The 16,469-nt window shown below is 43.9% G+C and overlaps 1 protein-coding gene across 2 annotated transcripts in view; it reads left to right on the top strand.

Moving 5' to 3' along the window:
• The window catches only part of CACNA1S (calcium voltage-gated channel subunit alpha1 S), a 108,886-nt gene extending 96,248 nt beyond the window's left edge, over positions 1 to 12,638 (top strand). The window contains exons 36-44 of one of the 2 annotated variants that reach the window (XM_007481120.3): positions 5 to 107; positions 1,184 to 1,285; positions 2,210 to 2,334; positions 3,521 to 3,649; positions 4,409 to 4,650; positions 7,630 to 7,706; positions 8,831 to 8,940; positions 9,181 to 9,312; positions 11,799 to 12,638. In XM_007481120.3, coding sequence (XP_007481182.2) covers positions 5 to 107; positions 1,184 to 1,285; positions 2,210 to 2,334; positions 3,521 to 3,649; positions 4,409 to 4,650; positions 7,630 to 7,706; positions 8,831 to 8,940; positions 9,181 to 9,312; positions 11,799 to 12,059 — 1,281 coding nt within the window. In that variant the 3' untranslated portion in view covers positions 12,060 to 12,638. Of the gene's footprint in view, positions 1 to 4; positions 108 to 1,183; positions 1,286 to 2,209; positions 2,335 to 3,520; positions 3,650 to 4,408; positions 4,651 to 7,629; positions 7,707 to 8,827; positions 8,941 to 9,180; positions 9,313 to 11,798 lie in introns of both variants that reach the window. The other variant, XM_001368020.5, reaches the window with a different exon arrangement.
• Positions 12,639 to 16,469: the final 3,831 nt, after the last annotated feature.

The raw sequence follows: 16,469 nt of genomic DNA, 5'->3' as shown, positions 1-16,469 counted from the left end.
GTAGCGATTAGTAGGCATGAACATGCCCCTGAACAGTGATGGCACTGTCACCTTCAATGCTACTCTCTTCGCTCTGGTCCGAACAGCTCTCAAGATCAAGACAGAAGGTGAGAAACCCTCAGCCCTTCATAGACCCCCCTTTCTCTTGCTAATAGATAGATATTTCTAGCCCATATTTTCCCTGATTCTCTGACCTTGTGGCTGAAGAAAGAGCTATCCTTTACCCTTGGCCTCCCATTGGTTTATACCATGAGAAGAGAAATAGTGGAGAGTGGGTACAGGGGAAATTCCCCAAGCCATATGGCCCTTTACTCCACAGCACTCAAAAGAAGCTGGGTCATCTTTGGAGAAAGAATAATACAGTCCCTGAGGATTCACTCATATATGTATGTGTGTAGATATATATTTAATGTACATATAATAGAATATATAATATTTATATATTTTAACTGAATCTCTCTTAAGGATGTTCTGGAAAATATCACTGATAGCAACTGTTTGGGCTCAATTTAAGAAAGGAATAGAAAGAGGGAACAGAGAGTGTGCCTAGGAGAACAACTGATGGGAAACCAACCACCTCCTCAGCTCTTTCATATACTCACATAGTCATTCCCTTAATTTCACATACTCTTGACTAATGTGTGAGCAAAGGACTTAGTGACATTCATCAGTCAGTCAACAAGCCTTTATTATATGCCAACTCTGTGCCAGGTACTGTGCTAGGTGCGTTGAATCACTCTAGTTCTGTGCCCCAGAATGCAGATGTCACCATGAATTCCTGTCTTTGGGTATCTGCTCCCTTCTTCTCAAATCCAAGAGGATTAGAAAAGTTTACAGAGAAAAGGTATTATGTTATTGTATCACACTATATGTACAGATAAAGGATAAAATCACCAACCACTCACAAAATTATATGAAGATTTAGTACAGAAGTTAAATAACCCAGAATTAGAAACCAGAGCTAGATTAGTTTGAGCCCTGATAACCAGAGCAAAAGGCAGGGATCCAAGAGATGAGCTTTAGACCCAATAGAAAGACAGTAATGTAAGAAAAATGAACTGTTCTTCCAAGAATGGCTCACTGACCCTAGAGTTTCTGGAGATAGTTGGGAAGCCATTTTGTCTGAAGGAATTGGCATGGTATGAATGGGAAGAAACTATTCCTACCTCTCATTTGCCACTAGGTAACTTTGAACAGGCCAATGAGGAACTAAGAGCCATCATCAAGAAGATTTGGAAGAGAACTAGTATGAAGCTCCTGGACCAAGTCATTCCACCTATTGGAGGTAGGTATGCCCTTAAGGAACCAGAAACCAGTGGTTACTTTTTTAAAACTTTTATTCTTAACAAGTGGCAAATAAAATATGTATTTTCCTATATGTGTGTGTGTATGTGTGTGTATCTAGGCATATATTATATTTATATATAGCTTGCTTTTCTTTTTAAGTGTGAAATAAATTCAACCTCTATTTTCCAAAGATGTCCTGCTTCTCTGTTCCCCCTTCTGGATTTCCTTATACTCTTTATCTGAATTTTAAAAGTGGCCTCAATGACTCTTCTTTCTTTTCTTTCCTTTTTTTGGCTATGCTATCCTTATTCTCCCTCACTCTCCCATACTTTCCCCTGTTAAAAGCCTTTGTAACAAATATGCATAGTTTCCCCCCCAAAAAAATCTCACATTAATTGGGGCCAAAAATATAGCTTTTATTCTCCATCTTGATTCCACCACTTCTCTGTCAAGAAGTGGTTATCAAGGAAAAGCTAGGTTGCATAGTGGTTAGATCACTGGACTTGGAATCAGAGAGATTCATCTTCCTGAATTTACATCTGGCCTCAGACACTTACTAACTGTGTGGCCCTGGGCAAGTCACTTAACTCTGTTTGCCTCAGTTTCCTTATCTGTTAAAAAGTGGGTAGCCTATTTCATTGGGGCCCTCTGGAATCAAAATTGAGACCAACATTATTGAAAGAGAGGAGGGATTGGGATTTCCAAGAGTGCCAGTCTTTTAAAATAGCTTTCCAGAATAGAATTGCCTTGCTATCAAATGCTCAGAATGCTTTTGAATTCATCAAAGTCTATTAGAACTATGACATTCAGGATAGTGTATTTTCATTGGCCCAAATAAACATGGGAAATGAAGTTTTATAATGGCTAATCCCAGTCCTTTCACTGTAATTGGGGCTCCTGGCTCTATTCGTTAACTCTCTAGATGATGAAGTGACCGTAGGAAAATTCTATGCCACCTTCCTCATCCAAGAGCATTTCCGGAAGTTTATGAAGCGCCAGGAGGAGTACTATGGATATAGACCCAAAAAAGACACTGTGCAAATCCAGGTGAGTAGCAGGATGGACCCAGAAACATCTGCACGTGCACACACTTCCCCCACTCTTCTCAGGAGGCATCTCCCCCTAAAATCCAGAGAGGAAACTCTAACTTTCATTATCATAGTATCATTATGTTAAAGCTGGAAGGAACCTTAGAGGCCATTTGTTTGAACTCCCTCATTTTATACATGGGGCAGGTAGATGGCACTGTGGATAGAATTCCTAGAATTCCTGGAAGACTTGAGTTCAAATTTAGCCTCAGACACTTACTGGTTGTGTAATTCTGGGCAAATCATTAACCCTGTGTGCCTCAGTTTCCTTATCTATAAAAGAAGCTAGAGAAGGAAATAACAGACCATTCCAATATCTTTGCCATGAAAACCCCAAATGGGTCACAAAGAGTCAGACAAGACTGAAACAAATGAACAACAACAACATTTTACAGATGAGGAGACAGACACAAAGTAATTTGCCTGTGGTACAGGTAGTGTTCCTGCAGTATCAACGATGGAGAGATGAAACCAGGAAAGGTGAATATGTCATTTTTGGATGGTCAAAGGTTAAAAAAAAACGTTGTCATCCAAAAGAAAGACCAGTTAGCTCTTCTCCATCTTAGGTCAGAGCAAATGATAATTGGCATAAATTTGAGCCAGAGAGAGTTGCATTAGACCATAACTAACTTATCAAGGGTCAAGTCCAGGGGCCAACTAGGTGACTCAGTGGATAGATAGCCAGTCCTGGAGATGGATGGTCCTGAGTTCAAATCTGCCTTCAGATACTTCCTAGCTGGGTGGCCCTGGGCAAGTCACTTAGCCCCCATTGCCTAGCTCTTACCACTTTTCTGCCTTGGAACCAATACACAGTATTGATTCTAAGATAAGGGTTAAAAAAAAAAGAGTTGGGTCCAGGCAACCCAGAAAAGATGTGGTGTATCCCCTGGACTGATTAGCGTGAGCCTAGATAAGATGAATCAGACAAGCTCTCTGAGAGCTCTAGGATTTTATGCTCAGGGAACTTGATGAGCCAAAAGGAAAGTGAGTGACATAGCAGCAAAATGAAAAGGTGACAACATTATGGAGACTTTGGCCCCCAATGTTGGAAACCCTGGCCAGAGGAAGGATGCCCCACTGGAGCTAGGAGCCCTCATCTCTTCTCCTCAGCTCCATTCATCATGGCATCTTTTGTCCTACCTAAGGCTGGGCTTCGGAGCATTGAAGAGGAAGCAGCTCCTGAGATCCACCGAGCCATCTCTGGAGACCTGACAGCTGAGGAAGAGCTAGAAAGGGCCATGGTGGAGGCTGCCATGGAGGAGGGGATCTACAGGGTAAGTGGGAATCAGACAAAGCAGATGGCTTGGGAGCAAAGGAGCAACATTGCCCCATGGAAACCAATAGGACAGAGTCTCATCGGTATCATATCTAGTAGTATCAGATTGATACATGCAAAAATAAACCTAGCCTGGGAGATAACTGGCCCCTCCTCTAATTATCCTCACCTTTTGTGGCTCCTTGGCTGGAAATCTTTGCCTTTTAACTAAGCAAGCCCATTCCTAATCCCTTACACAGCCCTTCCTGTCCCTCTTCTGAGTCCCCCCTTCTTTTCTATGCAGTCATGTCCCTCCCCTCTGCCTCCACTCCCGGAAGCCTTTATATCCATCGACCTATCCAGCTGATATCTGTGCCTTGCTTCCATGTCTCATCATTTGTGGCTTGTCTTGTCCCCCATCAGGCTAGGGCAGACACTGTGCCTCATCTTTCCCCATCTCATTTCCAGCTTCCAGGATAGCAGTCCACCCTGTCATCCCCAGGAAAAGAAACAACTCTATAAGGGCAGCCTTTGGGAGGGCTAAAACTAGATGTGTCGGGTCAGAGTAATGATGGAGCTGGCGAACCTCAGAAATATCCCACTGCCCAGTTCATTCTCCTATAAACCCATTAGATGACAGAAGAGGACCATTTATTTCCCAAGGGGTCTTTGCCTCCATGACCTACCCTCCTCTAGCCTTATCTGCCCTAGCCGGTCACTCCCAGCCTGATTCCTAGGAATTGCTTTCAGCCTTGTTGCTCTTTCTCCTCGACTCCAGAGGACAGGAGGCCTTTTTGGCCAGGTGGACACCTTCCTAGAGAGGACCGACTCCTTGCCACCCAGTGTTGCCAGCCAGAGGCCCCTGCAGTTCACAGAGATGGAAATGGAAGATATTGACTCCCCTGTCTTCCTCGATGACTTCCCTCCAGAACCACCTACCAACCCTCTGGCCAGGACTCACACCAACACAAATGCCAGCAACGCCAATACCAACAATGCCAACAGCTGTGTGCTCTCCAGGTAGTGATTGGAAACTGTTGGTCCTAGTGTTTGGGGATGGTACTCTGGGAGAGGAGAGGACAACAATAATCAGCCAGCATGGGAGGGGGAAAGTAGGACCATTCACTTCATTTTTCCCATGAAGGAAGGAAACAAAGTGGTCCAGTTGAAAAGGATATTTTTTTAATTTTATAGTATTTTATTTGATCATTTCCATGCATTATTCATTAAAGACAAAGATCATTTTCTTTTCCTCCCTCCCACCCCCTGTAGCCGACGCGTGATTCCACTGGGTATCACATGTGTTCTTGATTCGAACCCATTGCCATGTTGTTAATATTTGCATTAGAGTGTTCGTTTAGAGTCTCTCCTCTGTCATGTCCCCTCAGCCACTGTAGTCAGGCAGTTGCTTTTCCTCGGTGTTTCTACTGCCTCAGTTTGTCCTCTGCTTATGGATAGTGTTTTTTCTCCTAGATCCCTGCAGATTGTTCAGGGACATTGCATTGACACTAATGGAGAAGTCCATTACATTCGATTATACCACAGTGTGTTTGTCTCTGTGTACAATGTTCTCCTGGTTCTACTCCTCTCGCTCTGCATCACTTCCTGGAGGTCGTTCCAGTCTCCATGGAATTCCTCCAGTTTATTATTCCTTTGAGCACAATAGTATAACATCACCAACATATACCACAATTGGTTCAGCCATTCCCCAATTGATGGGCATCCCCTCGTTTTCCAATTTTTGGCCACCACAAAGAGCGCAGCTATGAATATTTTTGTACAAGTCTTTTTGTCCATTATCTCTTTGGGGTACAGACCCAGCAGTGCTATGGCTGGATCAAAGGGTAGACATTCTTTTGTCGCCCTTTGTGCATAGTTCCAAATTGCCCTCCAGAATGGCTGGATCAGTTCACAACTCCACCAGCAATGAATTAATGTCCCTACTTTGCCACATCCCCTCCAGCATTCATTACTTGAAAGGGATATTTTATTTGGAGTCAGAAGACCTGAGTTCAAATCCTAGCTCTATCATTTATCACCTGTGTGACCTTGAAAAGTCATCTAACCATTTTAGACCTCCACATACTCATCTGTAAAATGGAGATATGTGACTAAATGCCCCCTCCTGTGTCTTCCAATTCTTTCTCTAGGATCTTATGAATTCAGTTGTGACACAGTTGACTAACTTGGCCTGCAGAGACTCTTTAGACCAGGAGAGGGCATCCCCATTTCAGAAGTGATACTTTAAACCAGAATGATTTGCTCATTCCTCAGACTTTCAGACAGATGGTCTCCAGGGAGCAGTGAAGTGAATAGATGTTTATTGAGCAATTTATTGAAAATGTTATTGGTTAAAAGATAGGATCTTGTAATAACCCAGACTCAGGGGAGAGGATGGAAAGGAGTTTTGCAGCCAGGTCACTAAATACTTCAGAAAGAGGAAATCTCCAAGGAAGGAAGGAAACGAGCATTTATTTAGTACCTTTTATATGCCAAGGGCTTCACAAATATTATATTATGAAAGATAAGTTCTATTATTATCCCTATTTTGTAGTAGAAGAAACTGAGGCATTCAGAGGTTAAGTGATTTGCCCAGGTCATACAGTTAGCAAGTATCTTTGGCCAGATTTTAACTCAGGCCTTCCTGATGCCCAGCCTGGTGCTGCCTGGCTGCCTTTGAAAAATTTAGGCTGTAAGATAATGGAAGTGTGCTAGATTTTGAGACAAAGGGCCTGAGTTCAAATCCAAACTTTTCCCCTTGTTACTTTGTGTGACCTTGGGCAAATCACTTAACCTCTGCCTGCCTCTGTTTCCTTAAATACAAAAAAGGGTTAGACTAGTTTAGAGGCATCAAAAAACTGCCCTGCAGCTGCCCTGCAGCATGGTCTAACATACCCCAGTGCAGCTTGAATCAGATTAAGTATAATTGGGAAATATTTGACAAAATAAATAAAAATACAATAAAATATACTATTGACGTGTGGTTTTCTAAGGCCATATGCAGCCCTAAGAGATCATTCTGTACAGTTTAGTGGCCCCACTTCTATTTGAGAGTGATACCACTGGACTACCTATAATCCCTCTAATATCCCTTCCATCTCTAAATCTATGACTTTAAATTCAATGACAGTGGAAGCTGGACTGGTCTGCTAAAAGAGCAACAATGTCCAGTGACCCATGGAGAGAGACAAAGCCCCACACATGTCAAATATTTTCTTTCTTTTTTTTATCTTTACCTTCCATCTTGGAACCAATACTGTGCATTGTTTCCAAAGCAGAAGAGTGGTAAGGGCTAGAAAATAGGGGTTAAGTGACTTGTCCAAGGTCACCCAGCTATGAAGTGTCTGAGACTAGATTTGAACCCAGGACCTCCCATCTCTAGACCTGGCTCCCTCATTCCACTGAACCACGTGCCTATATTTTCATTGGATCATCCTAAGAATACAATGATTTTGATGTACCCTTAGCCTGAGCATCCTGAGATTGGATTGGTCTCCATTGCCTAGAAAAACTGAGTTTCTCTGCCAGAAACCCAAGATTGGTACAAGGGACAAGTAACAAGAATTTGGGCATGAGCTCAGTTTCTCAGCCCCCTCCTATGAAGAGGAATCTCTCTCCTACTTCTCTGCAGGGAGATCAATCCAATTTTTAAAATATTTACTGAGTGCCTAGTACATACTTGGTAGAAGAGAAAATGGTGTTCCAGGTGGAGGAATAATGGGAGTAAAGGTAAGGAGACAGAGGTGAGCTGTACTATGGAATTATGGGGTGACAGTGAGAAAAAACTGACCAGGTTACAGGAGAAAGTAGATGCTAATGAGTGGTGAGACATGTTGTTCTTTGACCACCATCTAGACCTCAACACTGCGGCCAGATCCATGCAACAGGTCAAGAGCCATCAGAAAAATGTATGGTGGGAGGAATAGAATCTCAAGATGGTAGGAATGGTCATGATGAGGAGCAGGTAGACCGATAATCTATTTCCTGCTTCTGTTTCAGGATCCATCATGAGAATGAGCTCCCAGGATCTCTTTCTCCAAAGAGGAATGGCCTTGGCCACCCTCATTCTCCCCCAGGTCAGTCTCCCTTTTCTTTGGGCCAATGAGAAACCCAACCTTGGCTCTGACCATCCCCATTCCCAGCTTCCCCACCCCTTCTGCTTCCACAGGTGGGCACTCTTCTGCAAAGAAGTACATTAGTCCCTGCTCCAAGGCTGCTCCTTCTTGCCTGGGGAGCAGGATCTCAGATTTCATGTGGTAGGCAAGATGAGGAGGTTGCCTTGGAGCTTGTTGCCAAGGGAACCGTGTGGGGCAGCGGGATGGTGTAGCCTCAGCCTGTCCATGTGGGCAGAGTAGGAGGCTGCCTCCTAAATGGTGTGAAAGGAGGGAAGTTTTATAAAGGAGCACCACTTGTGAAAAACAGCTCTCCTGTCTTCCCATTAGCATTAGAGAAAATGTTTGTGGTTATGCTATCTGTCTCCAGGAAGCTCTGATAAAAAATTCAATTCTTTAACCCAGTTCTTGAAGACCTTGGCTGGAATTAGTTTATAAGATTCATAAGAAGGCAGCTGTGTGGCTCAGTGGATTGAGAGCCAGACCTAGAGATGGAAGGTCCTGGGTTCAAATCTGGCCTCAGATACTTCCCAGCTATGTGACCCTGGGCAAGTCACTTAACCCCCATTGCCTAGCCCTTACAATTCTTCTGTCTTAGAACCAATACACAGTATTGCTTCCAAGACAAAAGGCATGGGTTTAAAAAAAATAAGGTTAGCTAGTTCTCAGCAAGCAAGGCTCAGAGGGAGGTGAATACAGGTAAGTGTGTGTGAAGGGAAAGCATCATGGGGCTGCTCTGAATGAAAGATCACAACATAGGGCTACAGAGTGACATGAGGACTCTGTGGGGCAAGGCTGAGGCGTGAGAGTAGAGGAGGGTGGGCTCCTTCCAAGAAGCGATTGCCAAGAACAGGTTGCCTTGGACCAGCCCTGATCCCTGATGTCTTGCCTTCCCAAACTTATAAAGGATAAGACCAGGGAAATGGGAGATGCCTGATCCTGGTGCTGAGGCCAGGGCATGTACTTTTTGGTGAATTGTCTTTGCTTGCTCTTGGTTTCCTGAAGGCTTGGCAGAGGTTGCCAAGGGCCCTACCAGGCCCTAGTGGGGTTGTTGACTTGGCTTCATATCACTGGTCTCTCCCCAGTAGAACGTCAAGGTGCCGTCTATCCAGAAAAGCAGAACATCAGAAGGACCAAGAGGCAGCCAGTCAGACTGGCGGCATCCTCAGAGGCCCAAGCTGCCTCTTCCCCTGACCAGGTAATCGAGGGCAAAGCCCAAAACAGAAACTGAGCCATGGGACAGTGTGTGTTGGCTGGGAGGGAATGAGGAGGTAGGGAAGGGGAAACACTACCGTAATGTGTCCTTCATCAAGAATGGACCAGAAGTCCTCAGCCTTTCCTTCCTGTGATGGGTGACTAAGATTCCCTCCAATGAGCTGGTCTCCAAAGAGATCTAGTGCCCCTCCTGACATCCATTCCTCTGTCCATCTGGGATCAGCCTCACAGGAAGGAAGATGGCATCTCCAGGGAGAGAGCGAGTCCCATGCCGGAGTCCCAGTGTAAAGAAACAACAGGTGACTCAGAAACTCCTGCACCTTCTACGCCAGCTACCACCCTGCTGATCCGGAAGGTGAATATGGGACTGATGACAGGTCCAGAATCAAGGGCATGAGGAGGGAAGAAAAACCTCATCTTGTGGAGGGGTTGATAGCATAAGGAAAGAAAGTAGCACTTAGTGGCTAGGGGGCTAGCCTCGGAATCAGGGCGCCTTGGGTTCAAGTTCTGCCTCTGACACTAACTGAGTGGTCCAGTGCAAATCATTTAACCCCTTAGGACTCCTAGACAGCTCTCTCAAACTTTGCAATGCAGAATAAATGCCCTATTTTCATTGGCAAAGGATGTTCCCTATGCTATTCATATGGCAGGTCTAAACCCCTGTGACATCCTGGTACAGTGAATAGAGCACTATTTCTCAAGTCAGAGTATTGTGCAGGTGTGAGTCTCTGGCTCTCTTTGCTCTGCTCACTTGACTGAAAGAATCCTTTTTCTTTTCCCTCTCTTTTTGATTATGATTAAAATCCCATATATTTTAAATACTAGGAGCATTTATTCATTTTTACTCCTATGATTTTTGGTAACCACAAAGGGAATTCAGAACTAGAAGGATCAGATTTCTTCTCCTGCCATGGTTTTCCCTTTCCCATCTCCCCTTTCCCCTTTTCCTTCTCCCTTCTCCCTCCGGGGAACCCTTCAAAGCTTTCTCAGGCTCACTGCCTACACCTGCACAGTATGTAGGCTCAAGTTAAGCCTCTGATGTTTAATAATAATAATAACTACTTTAAAGTTTACAAAGCACTTTACAAATATGTTCTCATTTGGCCTCTACCACAACCTTGGGAGGTAGATGCTATCATTATCTCCATTTTACAGATGACAAAACTGAGGCTAAGAAAGAGCTAAGTGACTTATACAGGGTCTGGAGGTGGATTTTAACTCAGATCTTCCTCATTTCAAGTTCAGTATTCCACTTAGCTTCCTGTATGATTTTTTTGAGCCCATATATTTTGTCTTACTATCATTTATAAGACAGCAGAACAGTAAAGGCTGGGCGATTGGGGTTAAGTGACTTGCCTAGAGTCACATAGCTAGGAAGTATCTAAGGTCAAATTTGAACTCAGGTCTTCCCAACTCCAGGCTTGGTTCTCTATCCACTGTGCTATTTCACTGCCTGTATGATTTTTAAAGAAGTCATTTAACCACCAGGGTCTTCAGTTTTATCATTTGGACTAGTTGACTTCTGCGGTCCCTCCCGGGTCTATATTTATCTCTTCCACATACTCTCCCAGATCTTCAATTTCTTCACCTACAAAATGAGTATGATAATAATAGCACCTTCCTCCCAGGGCTTTTGTGAAATCAAATACTATTTGTAATATACTTTGCAAACCTTAAAGTGTTGTTATTATAATGATAACAATAGTTATTATTAAATTATATATAAATTATAAATATTAAAATTATTGTTATTATTATTAAACAGAGGTTTGATTTGAACCTACATCTTCTAGCTTGAGAACTGATGCCCTGTCCACTGTGCCATAACCTGCTATTTATTTATTTGTTTGTTTGTTTGCTTATTTATTTATTGAAACCCTTTCCTTCTCTCTGAGAACCAATACTGTGCACTGATTCTAAGGCAGAAGAGTGGTCAGATCTAGGCAGTGGGGGTCAAATGACTTGCCCAGGGTCACACAGCTCATAACCTGCTATTTAAATAAGAACGAGAAGGTTATAGAGCGCCAGACATAGAGACAGGAGGTCCTGGGTTCAAATGTAACTTCAGATACTTCCTAGGTGTGTGACCCTGGCCAAATCACTTAACCCTGATTGCCTAGCCCTTGTCACTCTTCTGTCTTAGAACTGATACTAAAATAGAAGGAAAGGTTAAAAAACAAACAAACAAACCAAAAAGAATTCCCAGTAAAGGGGCAGCTAGGAAGCACAGTGGATAGAATGCCAGGTCTGGAGATGGAAAACTTGGGTGCAAATCTGGCCTCAGACATTTCCTACTTGTGTGACCCTGGTCAAGTCACTTAATCTCATTTGCTCAGCCCTTGCCGTTCTGTCTTAGAGTTGTTATTGTAACAATTAATTTAGTTTCTCTACTAAAAGTATTATATTTTAGAGGTTTATTAAAGATTATTAGAATTAAGAAATAAAGAAATACAAAATAAGGAAAGTACGTTCAACCTACATCTTGCCTGCCTGGTAGACACATGGACCTAGAAGCAGAAGCCTAGAGAGAGCAAGTAGGCAGTACAGTCAGTTTAAATACCCATTTTGTTCTCTGCCCAGGTGAAAACCTCCGGTGAGATTTTAGGGAATTCTGGGAACTACCAAGGACTTCTGGGAATTGAAGTCCAGGGTTCAAATCTCCATTTTTACATTACTAAGACAGAAAATAAAGGGTTTAAAAAATGAGAATAGGATGGATCGTTAAGGGCTGGGAAGGACAAGTGAAAACAGGGCAGTCCCAGCATCAGATGACTAAGGAGTGCCCATTCTGAGAAGGACCAGAAGTCATCGGTGCCTTTGCTTTCTCTTGTTCCCGGGCAGGCTTTGACTCGGGGTGGCCTGGGTACCCTGGCTGTCGACAGCAGCTTCGTGATGGCAACAGGGCAGGCATTAGCTGATGCCTGCCAGATGGAACCAGAGGAAGTGGAGGAAGCAGCGAATGAGCTCCTGAAAGGACAGGAGTGTCCAGAAGACAGGAACAGAAGCCCTTCACCCCTGGAGCCTCAGCCCATAGGGCCCTCCCCAGGCAGCTACAATGGGTTGTGGGGCTCCCGAGAAGCCCTCATCTCCACCCAGCTGTGAAGCTCCTCATTGAAGCACCCCTTTGGAATGGACACAATAGAGTGGCTCTGGCATGGGTTAAAGCTGGGAACAGAGCATCTTCCCACCAGGATGGCTAGCTAATTAGCTCCGTGACAGGTGGTCAAGAAACATTGTGAAAAATGATGAGGGAGCAGCTCCCAACTGGCTCCCTTCCCCTCAGGAGCCTGCTGAAGGGGAGTCCCCCCAGATCATTCACAGAGGCCTGGGCACACGTACGTCTGTGCCGGCCTGGCACGGGGTCATTACTATTGGCAGGGCATTAAAGACCCCCAAGTGGGACACCAGCACTCAGCATCTGCCTGTCTCCTTTCTTAGACCCAAATCCTCTCACTCCTTGGCCAGGAACGCCCCAGAGATCCCCACCTCCCCCCAGACCCAGAAGCCCGCTGGTTTGACATCAGGAGAATCTGTCTGTCGGACTCTAATAGAAATCTAAGGCAGTATCGCCAGATGATGCTACTTCAGCTCATTTCAGTGCCTCTAGCTTTTTCCTATTGTAAGGTCTCTGACATAAAATCCTAGAATGGAGCCAGTGCTAGGAGGAGAATTCAAGCGAGGAGAAGTACTGGGGGGGGGGGGTGCTGTTAAGGGGCCAGACAAATCTTCCCTGATTATAGAAACAGAAATGGAGACAAGCGAAGAGGCAGACTGTGGGGTGGGATTAGGCCCAGCTCCCCAGCAGGACTGTCTGACAGGGCAAGCTTAAAGGGCTCCCAAGGAGCCTCCGTCTGTCACCTGAGCAGCCCAAAGAAGGGCAGTGTCTGTCTCAGACACCCTGACATCCCTGTACCAGCCCGACTGCCAGCCACAGGAAGCCTGACTCCTGGGGTCTGAAATCCATTTAAGGGTTTAGCCAGAGAAAGGGAGGGAGTGTGTGTGTGAGTGTCTGTATGTCTGTCTGTCTGCATTTGTCTGTGTCTGTGTGTGTCTGTCTGTGTGTCTGTGCGTCTGTATCTGCATGAGTGTCTGTGTGTCTCTGTATGAGTGTCTGTCTATGTGATTGTGTGAGTGTCTGTGTCTATGTATCTGTCTGTGTGTCTGTATCTGTGTGTCTGTGTGTCTATGTGAGTGTCTGTGTCTGTCTGTGTGTCTGTATCTGCGTGTCTATGTGTCTGTGTCTGTCTGTCTGTCTGTGTGTCTGTGTCTGTGTGAGTGTCCGTGTGTTTGTGTCTGTCAGTGTCTGTGTGTGTATGCTCGCAGGCACTGAAGGGGGGGGGCATCACTATTCTGTCCTGTGCTCAGCACAGGTTTCTGGCAGCTGGTAGAGCTGATCAAGGAGATGCCTAGCAATATGCCCTGTGAGTCTTGCATGCAAAGGGCCTGAGCTCTTGTCTCCAACACAATGGTCTTCTTGAAGAGTAATTTAGATATTGTCCTCCAACTAAGGAGGGTCCCTCAATTTGCCCAGAAGGAGAGATGCTGGGAGAAGAGGCAGAGAAATACCTGGGTTCCCACCCCCCTCCCATTTCTCCTGCCTTACCCATGTGGGATTTCCATCATCAATGACTATAAACCCAAGAAGCTGTGCATTTTTGAGGAGAAATATGGGTTCATGCTACTTACTATCTGTGCAACCTTGAGCAAGTCCAATTCGTCTCTCTGGGACTCCTTTTCTCACTTCAAAACAAGGGGATTGGACAAGAAGAGCAGCTCTAAATCCTATAATCCTAAATTCTGTCTCCAATACTAACTAGCCGTGTGACCCCCAGCAAATTACTTGACTGCTGATGCCCCAGTTTTCTCATGGTCTGAAGACAGGGAAGCCTCAGAGCCCCAAAGTTCCGAGTTCATTTTCTGCCTCTTACTGAGTCACCTGGCTGAGTAACCCCTAGTAAATCACTTAACTTCAGCAGAATGCCAGGCAACTCTCCAGGACTAAATTGCAGAACAGTTGTGTAGCTGCTTCATTAAAAATTCTCTATTCTTTTTTCATAACCCTTATCTTCCATCCTAGAACCAATAGTATATATTGGTTCCAAGGTAGAAGAGTGGTAAGGGGCTAGGCAATGGGGGTTAAGTGACTTGCCTAGGGTCACATAGCTAGGAAGTGTCTGAGGCCAACTTTGAACTCAGGACCTCTCATCTCCAGGTCTGGCTCTGAACCACCTAGCTCTCCCCCTAAGAATTTCCTTTTCTGATGAAATTACAAGTCAGCTTTAAGTTTCCCTCCTCCAAAATGAAAGGAACTGTATAATTTCATTTAAGCCTGGCAACCACTGGTGAGATAGGTTCTATAAAGCAAGACACATCTACTGCATGCTTACCATATATTATGTGTGTATATATTTTTTCAACCAAAATCCAAGTTTATTAAACCAAACATCCCAAATTTAAACCTGTGGTAGTAGTAGCTAGAGATATAAAGACAAAAATGAAACAGTCCCTGTTCTCAGGGAATTTACAGTTGTACACTTTAAATTGATTATCCTACCCATTTAACCTTTGTTCATTAGAACTCTTCTTGACTGCATCAATAAGAACCTAGTGTGAACAGGGCCTGTATATCTCCCTGAATTGATCAAAGTCACTTCTGTGTAAGAGATTTGGTTATCCCCTAAAGAATTTGTGCAAAATGGAAGCACTATATCTGAAGCAGATAGAAATTGTGAGGGGTAGGCGAGGACTTATAGAACTGAGTCAAGAACCTGAAGAACCAGGACAAGCACCAAAAGGAGAAAGAGAAGTTTAGAACTGAATTTTGGCAAAGAAAGGCATTATCAATGAGAGCCATCCTACAGGCATTTCAGAGAAGATCATGCTGATGCCACCACCTATTCAAGAATTGAGTGAAGTCCTGAGAAAGATCAACTTTGTCCCCAACTTTCCCTCTAGATACCTATCTATCCATAGATGCTAACATAATCTACTATTCTTTTACACATAAATTTCAAGTTGCTTCAACTATCACAAAGCCAAAAGTTAACTGAAGATATATTTTAAAGAAAATTTAGGCAGGGAACCCAACCTCTGTTTAAATATTGGGAATTTTCCCCAATATTTATATTCTCATAGTAATTGTGATTTAACTTATAATTTTTATCTAAAATAAACTCCTAAAAGCCAAAGAGGAGGAAAATCCATGAATCTTAGAGGCAATTCTGTTGTTCCCTGGGTTTAAATTTCCATTAGTTACTTTAACAGAGGGTTACATAAGAATAAAGAAAAATCATACACTCATAATAAATATAAGGCAGGTAGAGAGAAAGGGCATGAGTAAATAGGAGGATCAGGAAAGAATCTGAGTAGAAGATGGTACTTGAACTGTACCTTAAAGGAAGTAAAAGATTCTCTGAGGTGGAGGTGAAAGAGGAGTACATTCCAGTGGGCTGGGGAGACACCCCCTGTAAAGGCTGTGAGAAGGCAGAGTATTGTGTGTGAGGAACTGAAATAAAAACAATTGATTGGACTATTGAGTTGGGGAAGAGTGTATGATGGTTCTGGAAACGTAGATTGAGGCTAATTTGTAAAGTGTTTGAAAAGCCAAATGGAAGGGGCAGCTAGGTGACAAGGTAGAGAGCCAGGACTGGAGTCAGGAGGACCTGAGTTCAAGTCTATCCTCACACACTTCCTAGTTATATATGATCCTTGGCAAGTCACTTAACCACATTTGCCCAGCCCTTGCCTTTCTGTCTTAAAGTTGTTACTAGGACAGAAGGTAAGATTTTTTAATGCCAAATGTAAGTATTTATATGTTATCCTAAAGGCAATTAGGAAGCTCTGGAGTTTATTGTTCAGGTGTTATCCCTGTTTTACCAATGAGGAAACTGAGGCTTAGAGGGCCTGAATAGTTTGTCCAAGATCCCATTGCCCGGAGATATCAGAGGTTAGATTTGAATCCAAGTGTTCCTGATGCCAAGGCTGGTACTCAGTCCCCTGTAGTCTTGCTTCCTCTCTGCAAGTATGTATGAAGCATTTCTTATCTCCAAGACCTTATGCTAGGTCTTGGGGACCTTTGGGACCTTTGGGACCTTGGGGACCTTTGGGACACCCAAAGAATTAAAGGACATTGAGTTGCACATGTTGATGCTGTTCAATCATATTCTGATTCTTTGTCATTTCCTTCTGCAGCTCACTTTACAGATGAGGAAACTGAGGCAAGCAGGGTTAAATGACTTGCCCAGGATCACATAGCTAATAAGTTTCTAACGCACTTTCTGAATTTGAACTCAGGAAAATAAGTCTTCCTGACTCCAGACCCCGTGCTTTATGTACTGATTTGTACGGAGTAAACACTTGAAAAGTGACCATTGTGGATGGGGGGAAGAACCCAGTTGCTGCTCTCAAGACATTTAAAATCTAGTTGAAGAGACTAGGCATAAGGAAAAATGAAAATGATATAAAGGTGAAGTCTAGTTAAGGAGCAACATGATAACCCAGGGTGACCCTATG

This window comes from Monodelphis domestica, chromosome 2, assembly GCF_027887165.1.
Source record: "Monodelphis domestica isolate mMonDom1 chromosome 2, mMonDom1.pri, whole genome shotgun sequence".
Classification (NCBI taxonomy): Eukaryota; Metazoa; Chordata; class Mammalia; order Didelphimorphia; family Didelphidae; genus Monodelphis; species Monodelphis domestica.
Note: the sequence above shows the minus strand (reverse complement) of the source record. Positions and strands in the feature narration are given on the sequence as shown.